Genomic DNA, 14,212 nt, shown 5'->3' with positions numbered 1-14,212 from the left:
CTGTATGGCCTTAGGGTCGTTCTAATGCACAAATATGCAGATGGTTCCCAACGCCCTATTGCTTATGCTTCCAAAACTCTGAATCAGATGCAACAGCACTACTCACAGATACAAAAAGAAACCCTTGCTATTGTGTATGTGCTCAAAAAATTTCATATTTTCCTAAAAAATTCTAAGTTTCATTTGATTACTGATCATAAACCTGTGGTTTCTCTTTTCAACAATTCTGCATCTTTGCCAGACAAAGCAGCTCACCACCTGCAATGCTGGGCTCTGATTTTGTCATGCTATAAATATGAGATTCATTTACAACCCACACCACAACACACTTATGCGGATGTTCTTTCTTGGTTGCTGATTGGTCCCGATCCAGCATTTAATCAGGATGAAAGCATTTAATCAGGATGAACTGTTGTGCTTCCATTTAGACATTGAAGTCAAAATACCGTGGACAAAATTGCTGGCCTCTCGGTATGTGTTTTGGCCGGGTATTAACAATGAGATCACATGCATTGTGACAGCCTGTCTGCAGTGTGCCACCCATCAAGTGGCGGCATGGGTATTTCTTTTCCCGTGGCCTGGCCCCAGCACCTCTGGGAGTGTATTCATGCTGATTCTGTGGGACCTTTCCTTAACTCCTTTTGGCTTGAAGCTGATGCTTTCTCAAAATTCCCTTATGTGGTTTGTTGCCCATCCATATCCATGGCAGCTACAGTCACAGACCTCTCAAAGATTTTTTTCCCTTAGAACGACTGCTATATACACTTGTCACAGATAACGGTCCACTGTTTGTGTCTCACGATTTTGAAGATTTTTGTACAGATAGTGAGTGGCATCTGGCATGTTATATCCTCTCCCTTTCATCCTCAGTACAATGTAGAGGTGGAGCAGCTGGTGGTGTACATTCAAAACCCAGATGAAAAAATATATCATTCAATCTTGTCTTGACGCAGCACTTGATAGGTTCTTGAGTTCATATAGGTTCACTCCAGTCAGTGAACGCAGCCTGATCAAGCTGCTTCACAGCTGCCAGCCCCATATGCCACTTAATCTGCTCTGGCCAACACGCAGCCCCCCATCAGCACCCACACACAGTGATTCCATCCGGGCTCCATAGCCTGGGTCTGCAGGTCTGACCAGTGCATTAAGTGGATATTAGCAGTCATCCATCATTTTTCAGGCAATGCATCATGCACACCTCAGATGGCTTGGTGTTTTGACACAACAACCAGCTCCGACCACGTGTGACTGACAGTGCACCAGAGAGCCCTCTGCTCCTGTGGCCACATTCACCATCTGTGCTGGTCCACATGGCATGGTCCACACCTCCTCCAGCTCCAGTGCCATCTTCACTCTGGGGGCTGACTGAAGAGTAATCAATGCTGGGCCACCTTCATGTTCACAGCCCCTGTCACCGGAGTCGTCTTCTCCACTGCCTACATTTTTGAGTGGCTGACCAGATGTGGACATGGGTACAGCACCATCACCAATGCTCCCTTTGATCTCTCATGGTGGAGTGGGTGCCATATTTTCCTGTGCCAGCATGACACCTGCTCCAGCAGTCGTCACCTACCGATGAAGACATGGACATCTCTACATGAACACTTCTCCTCAAGAGGGAAAGAGTAATGTCATTATATAGTGTGAGTGAGCATACTCAAACAGTGCATGATACACGTGCCTCCACAGCCAGCCTAGAGAGGTCGCTACACAACCTGGACCTCTGTGTGTACAACAGCCCAACATAAGCCCTTGGCCTCACTTACATTTACTTGATTATTGTATGCTTACCTACGAGACTGTATATTGATCTGCTCTATAGTTATTTGTACTGTTCCATACTTCATTCATTGTTATTGAGGATCTCTTCATGTGGAAGCAAAACAAAACTTGGTTGGTGTTACTTCTGATATTGTGTCCGTACAACATTACAACAGTTTTATAATTCTATAATTTATTATAAAATCACTTGGAAATTTCTTTCGAAACCTTCAGAAATGTGTGACACTGAAAGGGTTATAGCATATATAAAATAAAACAAGCTTTCTGACAAAAGTCTTATTTAAACTTAATTACCCGGCACATAACACTTGATGGTCCATAGCCCATAACATCCACAATTCTGAAACGTCTTCCTCTTACGTTGACATAGAGTGGGCTTCTGATGCGTGCATATTCAAGTCTGTTGGTATGCTCTTGTACATTGGCAGCAGAAGCAGATCTTGGAACATCATGTCCTCGACAATGCCTACAAAATATTTTAATGTGAATATTGTTCCATAAATACACTTCTAAAGAATAAACTTTATGTATCTATTCAAGAGACTATATCTCAATACAAAGTTCAATTTTTTGAAAATTGATATATAGTCAACTGGAAGTATGTGACTTTTGTAAATGTTTGTAAAATAACTGTATAGTGTATAGTATTTTGTCACAACTGAAGATGTCAGTTGTCTGCCATAACCAGTAATATGAATATTTTACATGCATTTAAATGATTGTTGATGAAATAAATTATTATACAAATTTAAGTTGTCATTAATACCTTTTACTACCAGTACCACTTTGGTTATTTGTTGCAGTATTGTCAGAAAAATCATCTGGGAGAGCTCGTTTATTGGACTGCTGCTGCCGTGGGCCTTCTTTAGTTGATTTCTCCTCTGATGCCTCTGTACTGTAATATGAACACAGATTAAATAATAACAATGATTTACATCCCTGCTCACACACCATTACATATCAGCTTTAGTTCCAAACCTCACACAAATGGGAGACAACAACTGAATTTAAAGTGCATGAAGAAATGCTTATAATGCAATATTCTCTACAGTAACTCTTGCTTGTCATTGCTTTTCTATAATATAATGTTTGAAACATTGTGTTCACTGTAAACTAAGGTGCTCTAAACTCTTCTGCCTATCTGAAAAAGCAAATACTAGAGACACTGAAAAATCTATGGTCATTGCTCACCATATAATTCAAACAGAAAGAATTTTATTACAATTTGGTTAGCTATTCAGTCACATATTTATTAGAATCAGCACTAAATATCAAAAACTCAATGCTGATGGCTGTTGAGATTATCATCTCACTAGCTTAAGTTGTATTTAAAATAGAGAAGTGCTTTTCACAGTCAGGGTGTCTACATGGACAGGGAAAAATAATTCCTGGATTTTTCGGTTGAAAATACACTTTCTCCCAGGTGAAAATACACTTTTTCCATGTTAATTGACAGTATACTTTTTCTCGGCACTTATCAATCCTTTTATGGTTTATGGTTTTATACACCCGTGTAGAATTTCCCAGCACTTTAGAAAATGAAACTCAGGGGGAAAAAACACGTTTTGGAAAGATCTTTGATGTGCAGCAACATATGCACTGCACATTTCTGTGTTACAAAGGTATAAATTCGAATTCCACCAAACACCGCATGTTGCTTTCCAAAGCATTAAAATCGAGATTGCAACGCGTTTTTGTAAGCGAGTCACAGCTCATGTCACCTGATCTCGCCAGCTGATGACAGCATTTGACACGTGATGTAGTCAGATCACTCTTAAGTAGCGCTAACACACAAATAAGAAAAATTAATGGATTAAATTAATGTACAATTGTTGCTACAAGAAAAACAAAGCTATCACATATAACATTGGTCTCTAAGATTAATAAGCTGCAAGAGGAGCTAAGCTTCCACATGTATTGTTGATCTTTTTTGCGCGTCATACATCACATAAATGTGTCAGTAAATTTTTTTAATAACGACATAAATGTCTGATCTTCTGGGCTCAAAATTCTTCATATGGTCGTCCCCAAAAAGTTGCTTTTTAAATGAGAGTGAAACGCTCTGTGATTTAAGAAATTCATCGTACACTCTCTCACATAGTTTATCTTACATAAAAGGAAATATACTTTGAAAGTAACGCTTTTCAAAGCAATATTTGCAATATTTTTCCGTGACCATTTAGAAAGGTACATTTCAGCAGTTGCCAGAGAGCGCCAGATAACAGGCGTCACTGCACTTGCGCAGCTACAATGACGCACGAAGCCCGCATGTTCGTACGTGTGAAACATTAAAAGATCTTGCATTAAAATGAATCTAATGTAATAAACTGTCACGTCACGCTCATTGGAGGCAATTTGTTGTTAAGAAGCACTGCACAGTCTTCCTAAAGCCTTTGACACACTTTGCTGTTGGCAGACCCTTGTAAGAGCACTGTGTTTTGTTGTTGTATATGGCACATTTTCTTTGCGACTTAAGTTTTATTTTCGTTTTTTTCACTCGTTCATGTTTTGTTGCTGCAGTATTATTCTGCAGAAGCGGGATACAGTAAATTTTTTGGTTAGAGTATTGGTTCTTATCAGTCAAAGTCACAAAAATTTAACTGAAAACTAAAACAATGAAAAATTCCCGGAACTCAAAAAGATTCCCGGGTTTTTCCCAGTTTTCTCCCGGATGAAAAAATTCCCAGGTTTTTCCCGGATCTCCCGGTTGTCCCAGGTCGTAGACGCCCTGACAGTGCTGAAAAATTTAAAAATAACTTGATCATTAGCTTCACAATTTTTTCTAGTTTTTTTCAGAAGTAATCTGTTTTAGCAGCATCAACTATTGGTAATTAATATATCTGAAATTTTTTCACACAAGATGCTGCTCACTATGTTCCAATGGTATGGCGAGGAACACAAATGGTTACAAGGGAATAAAAAACTGTACATGACTAAATACTTCAAAATAAATGAATACTGGTTCATTTTATTTTCTGTCTTTTCAGAAGTATAAACTTTTGCTGTTGAAGCATTTCTCTGAAAACCTCTTACACGATAGTGATCACTGATGCCACTGAAATCCAGAAGAAACAGCATCTTGTTAGAAAGGGTACGCAATACATTACTTACAAGGCAAAGGAAATTACAGCAGGAAGCCCTAACAAGTGAATAATCATTTAAAACATTCTAATTTTAACATTCTGTTTCCATTACATGCTCCCTGCTAAAATAGAACTGGAGGGAACATTGCTTAAAGCATTTGAATCAGAATAAAAGGGAAGAACGGAACCAAATGACTAACTGACTTGAATATATCATCACATTTAAAAACTGGTTCAGACAAATGACTTCAGTTATGTTTGTTTCTCTGTAATATTTAGCATCATCACTACTGAAAATGAAATAAACACCATGTATAAATCCAAAAAGCATAGTTTCTGGCAAAAATTAATAATACAAAAACATACAGATCATTTTTCAAGATTAACTGGGAGGGATTTCATTGTGTTCTAAAATGCTAATATCATGTAATCTATAGCCCAACAAACTTGTGTTTCAGAGGAAAACAGACAAAGAACTTAGTGATCCCAAGATCAAATGAAAAATGGAACACTAAGAATGAAATTCTATAGCCCGTAGTATTTTCTTCTCTGGAAAAACAATACCGAAACAAGTAGTACGTATGCATAGTTCAGCTCAAGTAGTTTCATAGTTTCACAATACACCACTGTCCTTCCCAGTACACAGTCTGCTTTGGTACACTATACAAGGCACGACAATAAAGTAATGAGTCTGATGTGAAAAACAATGTTGCTTACCGTTTTAGTCAAGTTTAGTGTTGTCGCCTTCAAAGTAGTTCCCTTCTGATTGCACACACTTCTTCCAGTGCTTCTGCCATTGATGGTAACATTTCTGGAACTCATCTTCTGTAATATCCTCCAAGACCCTCATCACAGCTTTTCGGACATCTTGCGTTGTTTGAAAATGGTGTCCCTTGACTGCCGTTTTGACTCTTGGAAATAGAAACAAGTTGCACGGAGCGATATCTGGTGAATAAGGTGGCTGTGGTACTACTGAAATTTGTTTTGAGGTTAAAAATTGCTGTACTGACAGAGCAGTATGGGATGGTGCATTATCGTGATGCAGAATCCAATTATCAGCAATGTTGGCATGGACACGAAGAACTCTTTTATGAAGTCTTTCTAAAATTTCTTTGTAGTAATATTGGTTAACTGTTTGTCCAGGAGGCACCCACTCTTTATGAACAATTCCCTTGGAATCAAAGAGACACAGAAGCATGCATTTCACTTTTGACTTTGACATGTGAGCTTTTTTTGGTCTGGGTGATCCCTTTGAGCACCATTGCGAACTTTGGCATTTTGTCTCTGGATCGTACTAAAAAAACCAACTTTCATCACCAGTGATAACATGGTTCAACAATTCTGGATTGATTTCCGTTTGCTCTAACAGATTGGATGCCATATTTTTCCGTGTTTTCTCGCTGTTGTGGTGTGACATTTTTGGGGACCATTTTCACACAAATCTTTCTCATACCAAGATCTTCAGTTATTATCAGACGAACCATTTCTCGATTGATGTTCAGTTCTCATGCAATCATTTTCATGGATAATCTTCAATCAGATCGTACAAGTTCACGCACCCTGGCCAAGTTGACATCCATCTGTGAGGTTGATGGTCGTCCACTGTGGTCTTCATCTTCAACATTCGTTCTGCCTTCACTAAACATTTTATGCCAATGAAAAACTTGAGCTCTTGACATAACCTCCTCTCCAAAAGCCTTCTGAAGCTTACCGTAAGTTGTCGTCACGTTTTCACCCAATTTAACGCAAAAAGAAATGGCATACAGTTGCGCAATATTATGCGGTTCCATTTCCATGACGAGAGACACGAACACGTGTTAACTTATTACAGCACAACTCATGACTGAGCAGTTGCATCGATGTCCCGCTTGGACTAGAAGCAGCTTACAGACCAAGATCAAAGATATTATGCCTATGCAAGCCTGCAGGGTTGCCACATCTTGCAAAGAAAATCAGTCTCATTACTTTACTGTCGCACCTTGTATGTACATTTGAGTGTACTCACATACGTTTTCCCCTTTAAAATGTGTCTTGAATATGATTTTATACAATGTGTTCATGTTTTTAATGTTCTCTTTAACTGTACTAGTAAATTTCTTATTTAAATGAAAATAAACATACTACATGGGGTAGTCATAGCGTTTTAATTATCACCTAGGGTAAATGATGCTGTAACTATGAGCATCTGTATAAAATCATCCAAGAGGGGAAAAGACTCTAAAATTGACATTATAATATAACTAATTCAGGGACTTTAAAAATGTGTTGCATCCTAATAACTTATTCTGACAGGGAATAGACAAAACTTATTGTACCTCATATGTCTGGCAGTTATACTCTCAGTATGTATTTTAACCATACCTAAAAGATAAGCCCTTTTCATTAGTATCTGTGAAATCCAACAAGTTACTAAACGTAGTTCAATAATATTTGCAAAATGTATTTTTACTCATACATCAATGGTGTGTTGATACTGAAAGAAATCCTATTGGATATTAGCAAAAACATCCATCAAAAAATGCCCTTGTTTAATACTCCTCTAATTGGAGAAACAGGAAATAAACATATAAAAATAATGCTTATTCAACTTTGATACCATCAGTTTTGCTCGCAAAACTTCACGTCTGCTGAAGCTAATAGTTTTATTTCATTATTTTCATGGCTTCTATTATTTAATGCCGACTGTCATAACAAAAGTACAACCAAATGTAATTTGAAAGCTGTATTTTTGGGTTATTTGGGTAGAATGTAAACCAGGGTCAGTGTTCAACAAGATGAATCTGAGAAATGTTTCAAAAACAAATCCCAAATTGACTGGTGGAACTGACTGTTCAACAAGATGAATCTGAGAAATGAAATTTCCTGGCAGATAAAAACTGTGTGCCAGACCGAGACTCGAACTCGGGACCTTTGCCTTTCATGGGCAAGTGCTCTACCATCTGAGCTACCCAAGCACGACTCACGCCCCGTCCTCATAGCTTTACTTCTGCCACACTCCGCTGCAGAGTGAAAAACTCATTCTGGAAACAGCCCCCAGGCTGTGGCTAAGCCATGTCTCCAGAATATCCTCTCTTCCAGGAGTGCTAGTTCCGCAAGGTTCACAGGAGAGCTTCCGTGAAGTTTGGAAGGTAGGAGACGAAATACTGGCAGAAGTAAAGCTGTGAGGATGGGGCGTGAGTCATGCTTGGGTAGCTCACTTCTGGAGTGCTAGTTCTGCAAGGTTCACAGGAGAGCTTCTGTGAAGAGAAATGTTTCAAAAACAAATCCCAAATTGACTGGTGGAATTGACTCACCAAGCTAGGGCTGAACGAATATGGTCCTTGTTTCATTACTTCCATGTGGTGTTGTGGAATCATGTCAAATGGACTATACAACTGGTAACACACAGCCTACATGTTACACTGTGATGAGAAGATTTGGGGCTGCATTTTGGTAATGTCCTCTAAAGGTGCCCATCCACCATCACTGTAAATCAGTACAGAAACTGCCGCCGTGCCCAGGAAATGCTATAATGTATCATCAACATTCTAACAATCAAAGTACTTACTAAAGCCATAGTATTCCCCTATCCTCTCGGCATTGCTGAATTTGGGGTTTCGTAGTATAATAGACAATCATTTCTATAAAAGGTTGAGAATCCCATTCTGATTAAGGAGTCTGTGATCCAGATTCCAGGATGGGGTAAGTGCACCCTCTTGCCCCCTCCCCCCCTCTCCCCCGCATCGAGGATGCCTTTGGCTGTGACCATGAAATTTAATGAGGGCATTAGTTCTCCTCCACATATTCATCCTTCAATGCCACACATTTTTTCCAAACAGTGGGAGACAGCAAGGAGATCTCAGTTGTTGCAGAAGTCTGTACTTTGGGTGATCAGAAAACATTCCACATTGAAAAACCCGTCTTCATCATTCTGGAAATGCTGGAGCAAGTGAGGGGAGCGGGTAATTTGACAGCCCTAAGAATCTGCAAATGTAACTGTGTCTTCTTAGATATTAAATAGTTACACTTTTTCAAATGATTCATCAGTTCTTTTAATGCTGAAAATGTGATTGTCAAAAACATTAACTGTTCTGTTACTATTCACTACATTTTTATGAGCAGGCACACTGCTTGTTGACTACCCAGTGCTCTCTACCTGTCAGGTGGATGGTGTTATTACACGCCAGCCCACAAAGCCAGAGTAAGTGTTTTTAGACTTCACTGAAGTCCCTTGAAAAGCTAAAGAAACTGATGTTGACATGGTCGAACAAGACCAGTACATCTGAGGTGTAGTAGGTGCTTCAGAGATGGCTCAGTAAACAGCATTTCGTTTCTGCACTCATGCACTTCTTGGCATACAGCACTGGGATCGAAGGGCTTTTTTTCTTTTAAATTTTTGTCAACCAGGTTGTTAATCCAAGATCCCCATTTTCTTATGACACACAATGTTCCACCACTGAGCCCAACAACAGCCTAAGAAGCATCAAGTAATTATAGCTCGAATGAGATAACTCTGTTACTGACAGGCTACAGTAGCAGATGTCAATGTTGCAGGTTGGCAGGCAGCTATACTTGATATGGATCTGCATGTACCTACAAGCAAGGCAACACCACAAGCATGTGATGCTTGAGAAAGAACTATGATCAGATGGTGACTTGCCCCTACCACTTGACTTGCTGAAACATGAAGACAAAGCTATTTTAATCAAATTGTAGTACTAAATTCTATCCACAACACAGCACTTTGAGGAGAAAATCTAACAGAATGTATGGAACCATAATTCTCCAATATTTATAGACTATTATTTTAAAGGATTCATGAAGCCAATAAAAGACACTGTTGATGTCTGTTTCTGTTTAAAATTATTAACTTCATCATAAAAATGAAAAAAATGACTCCTCGCCCTATCAACAGAAATATCATTACACACTAAGCTTCTATAACATAGGAGCAAGAGTTACAGAACTACTTCCTCCAGTCTACCTGTACAAAGTAAAAGAAATTAAAACAGCATTAGGAAACACAATTTATGCTTCTGCCACCTTACTCAGATTTGCAACTAGAAGATATACAGCAGCTATAGCTATGAAGATTTCTGAGAATTTACTGGTGTAATGACAACAGAAATAAAAATGCCGACTGATGCATGTAACCATAATGTTTATATTGTCAAAAAAATTTTAAAATATTTACTCACTATTAAAATATTTATTTACTATTAACCATCACGGGTTCATTCAAAACAAATCTCACCCGATGTCTTACAAAGTTCCTTAAAATAAATAATACATTATTACTCATATGCATACTTACTCATCTTCAGGTACCGCCTTGAAGTAACAAGCTCCCAGTCTCACATAAAAATGTGGTTCCCTAAAATACAACAACCTTTTATTATTGAACTGTGTTACTGCACAAAAGTTATATGGTTTATTATAGGAAGTACATCACAAAAGCTGGATGCAGCCCACCTCATTTCAGTAGCATCAAATGTACTGACAAAGGCAGTGGCTGAGGCAAAAGTGGATCATTAACTTTTCAGGGCATACAGGAAGGAAAATTTTATTACATACACCTTCAAAATCATTTGTAAAGTCAGAATAATTTATTATGTGTAGCAAGAAATTTTAATTTGCCATCTGACTGATTAGAATTTAACTATGTAAGACTAAGAGAAATGCATAGAACAGAAACTAGACAGAATATACACTACCTATCATCTCCACGTTTTACTTCTGACGCAGGCAAAACTTTATAAATATCAGTTGGTAACTGCAAATAGAAACCAGGCGAACTGCAAAAGGAATAAATTACTTCAGAATTGTTACAAGTAACTTTCGTTGTTGTAACTACAACATGTTAATCATACTAATACCAATGACAGCAGACACTTTCAAGTAATTATGCCATTAGGTATTTCATTAATTTTATTTCTACATCTTTTCCAGAAATCATGTTATGATGTATATCTTCAGCAGGTGTCACAGGAGTGAAATTAATTTTGTGATGCCTTTGCACATGACTGGCTCAACATGAATAACAAAGTTATAAAAACATCTACATATATACTCTGCAAGTGATAATACATTGGATGGCCAAGTGTACTTTGTATGAGTATTAGCCATTCCCTGTCCTATTGCACTCATTAATGAAGTAAGGAAAAATGACAATGGCAATGTCTGTCTGTCTGTCTGGCTACTTGCCTCCATAAAGAACATAATTTCTATTATTTTATTCTTAGTATCCTTATACAAGATATGTGATGGAAATGGAATCGTTACACAACCTGCCTTGAATTCCAGTTCACTATATTTACCCAACACAGGTTCAACAATATTGTCTTCCATGAAGAGATTTCCATTTAAATTCCATTTAAATTTTCATTACATTTTCTATGGGCTTTACTGGCCTAGCAGCATGTAACTACATTCATTTAACATCTGCTGTCAGACATATCCAACAAGGTATCCAGATGGCACAGTGGAACTCTAGAACTGCTCAGAGTCCTTCATTTGGTTTCCCATTGCCTACAACTGATTTCTCATTCCCACTCCATTTCACATTGGCTCCAAGTATTAGCCCCATATACTTCAGCAATGTGACAAGCTCTAAACGTTTCAAATTAATATTATAAGCTTCCCTACCTTCTTTATGAACAGTATCTTACATTTACACACACCTAAAGAAAACTGCTCTATTCAACAATGATACTTCATTGTAAACAATAGGAACATCTGCAAAACACCTTTGAGTGTCACTGACCATTCCGAATAAGACGCTCTATGTTGAGAACATTAATGCCCTTATTGGGACTGATGACCATAGCAGTCTGGTCCTTTCCATCCCACAAACCAACCAACCAATGCCCTTATTACACGTCCTTGGGACTTATTCAAGATTACTTTTCTGATAAACATTCTCCACACATATTCCTCTGTCTTACTTTTTCAGCTTGATTATAGTATTAACTATGCCACCACGTATGGCTACCTCAATGTTAATATAATGGGGTGAATGTCCGAGAAGGTACCTATCATGCAGAACTTCAGGTGGAAGATGTGGAGGGTGCGAGGGTGGAGGGTGCAGAAGGGATAGGCAAATGAAGTTATCTTTTGACAATTTATATAACACGCACACATATTTAGGCATTTTTTAACTTAACGAGTGACTAAAACATCAAACACACCTTATTAGAAAATATTAAATCTAAAAATAGTTTTAAATACTTGTTACAAATTACATGAATTATGTCCTACGTTAAACCATAAAATTATGACTGAAATAAATAATCAGTTACAAATTTCCACATTTTGCTGTTTCTCTTTATTGATATGTTTCCTCTTAATTGACTGTGTTTACATGAGCAACGTTTTGTGAGACTGCATTACTTCTTTGAGAGAGGCTTCTTTCCCTCCAATAACACCTCAGCTCTAGACTGAGTGCTGGCACATTCAGTACAAGATGCCATAGAGCACTGGATATTCTGCCTGCAGCCATTACCAGCTATCTGCTGATGTAGATTACAATTTCCTGAAGTGCCCAAATGCCCCACACCACCACAAACAGCACCACATCTGGGAATACAGTATACTGGCAAATTCAAGACATCTGCCTGTCAATGCCCTGAGTTTGTCTCAAACTCACAAAAATTTAAACCTAGAATAAGTGACTCATTGAGAGTTCATGAAAGGAATGGACAATAATTTTATCAAATACTGCGCAAAGTCGTGAATTTCTAATGATACTGTAGGTGTTGTGGCATTCTTAGATGAGGAATGACAAAAATTAGATGTCAAAATGATTCCTGGGAAATAGAAGTAAAGTAAATCTACTTCTGGCCCATTCTTGCTGACACTGAACATCTTACCTCTGGTATCGATAGCTATGATGCCACAGCGTAGGTGCAAGTTCATAGGTTGGCACTACGACACCAACACAGACGACAGCACCCTCTAACCGGCACTGCGCAGCTCTATGAGTGTCACTCCAGATTCAGCCCATTTGATTCCGAGTAGACGACCAAGCAACATTGTTTCTATTTCATAGTGGGCGAGCCACTACAGATTTTGCCTTTGTAACTTGATGGACGGCTTCGCACCTATGTTCTCATCTGTATGCAAAGTTTAGTAAAAGAGTTATAACACATACCCAGTACCGAAGCATTTCACCATTTCCTGCTCCTACTTGCTTCCTACATTCGGCCTACCCTTCAGTTATGGAGCAGACCCACGCGCCGCCTTCCAGGTGGGATACAAAAGTCGGCGACGAGCAGGGACAAAAAATTTATTTTCCTCTCCTCTTATTTTTTTTGCTCCGTACTGCTTTCTTTTCGTGCTAGCCCAGTGTGACTGCTTTCACCGTTCACTATAAGACTTTCATTTGTGTAAACCATGGCTTCGCCACAGGAACAGGCTTCACTGTTCGATCTAGTACGTTTTCAGGCTCAGCAAATATCGCAGCTGCTTGGTTGCCATAAATGGACTGGTCACACTACAAACTGCAGCTACTTCGGCACCTCTGAGTCCACCGCCTGTACCAACACTGATGACGCCTCCAGTGCCGCCATTTTGTGCCTTCAATCCCGATGTTGAACGTTGCCCAGAATACATCGCCCAGCTCGAGGCACACTTCACAGAATACAACATGCCAGGTACAGAGCGGCTTGCCTTTTTCATTACCAACGCAGGTGCTGTGTTACACTGTGTGCTTGTAAAATTGTTTCCCACCACCCATCCAGAAACTAAAACTTACGATGAAGTGATTGACACTTTGAACTCCCACTTCCGTGCTAACGTAAATATGATAGCTGCATGCTACAAATTCTTTCGTCTCCAGCGTGGCACTATTCATCCCAATAAATCATGGTTAGCAGGCCTTCAGGGACTAACATCTGATTGTGACTTTAATTGCTCGTGTGGACACTCATATGTGGATTAGAGACGCTATTGTGCAGAATGTAGCAGATCACTGCACCTACGAACAAATCCTAAAATTTGAAAACCCGTCTTTGCAGGAAGTAGTGGACTTGCTAGGCAGACAAGATACATTAGACACGGCTGCTTCCACGTTCGACGTGACCCCGAGTGTGTGTACTGTTAGCATGGCACAACACGTGCTTTCCCGCCCGGCCCCAGCACAGCCAGCCACGCCACGCCGCTCGTGCACATGTGAACAAGTTTCACACCTGGCACCTACTCAGAAACTGAAACCATGTCCGAACTGCTTTTGTGCCCACCCACAAGACAGTTGCCCATCCTGTCAAGCACAGTGTTATTTTTATAATAAGAAAGGACATGTGCAAGCTGTGTGCAGTAAGAGAAATTCTAATTCACAACTTCTCTCCCGTTCGCGTGACTCGTGTGGGTGT

At 39.1% G+C, this 14,212-nt stretch overlaps 1 protein-coding gene across 1 annotated transcript in view; it reads right to left on the bottom strand.

The window, feature by feature from the left end:
• The window catches only part of LOC124555962, a 207,380-nt gene that overhangs the window by 33,487 nt on the left and 159,681 nt on the right, over positions 1 to 14,212 (bottom strand). Inside the window, exons 3-6 of the mRNA XM_047130009.1 lie at positions 10,559 to 10,639; positions 10,159 to 10,218; positions 2,549 to 2,677; positions 2,077 to 2,248 (exon numbers count right to left, since the gene is read on the bottom strand). Coding sequence (XP_046985965.1) covers positions 2,077 to 2,248; positions 2,549 to 2,677; positions 10,159 to 10,218; positions 10,559 to 10,639 — 442 coding nt within the window. The remainder of the gene's footprint in view (positions 1 to 2,076; positions 2,249 to 2,548; positions 2,678 to 10,158; positions 10,219 to 10,558; positions 10,640 to 14,212) is intronic.

Source organism: Schistocerca americana, chromosome X, assembly GCF_021461395.2.
Source record: "Schistocerca americana isolate TAMUIC-IGC-003095 chromosome X, iqSchAmer2.1, whole genome shotgun sequence".
Lineage (NCBI taxonomy): Eukaryota > Metazoa > Arthropoda > Insecta > Orthoptera > Acrididae > Schistocerca > Schistocerca americana.
Note: the sequence above shows the minus strand (reverse complement) of the source record. Positions and strands in the feature narration are given on the sequence as shown.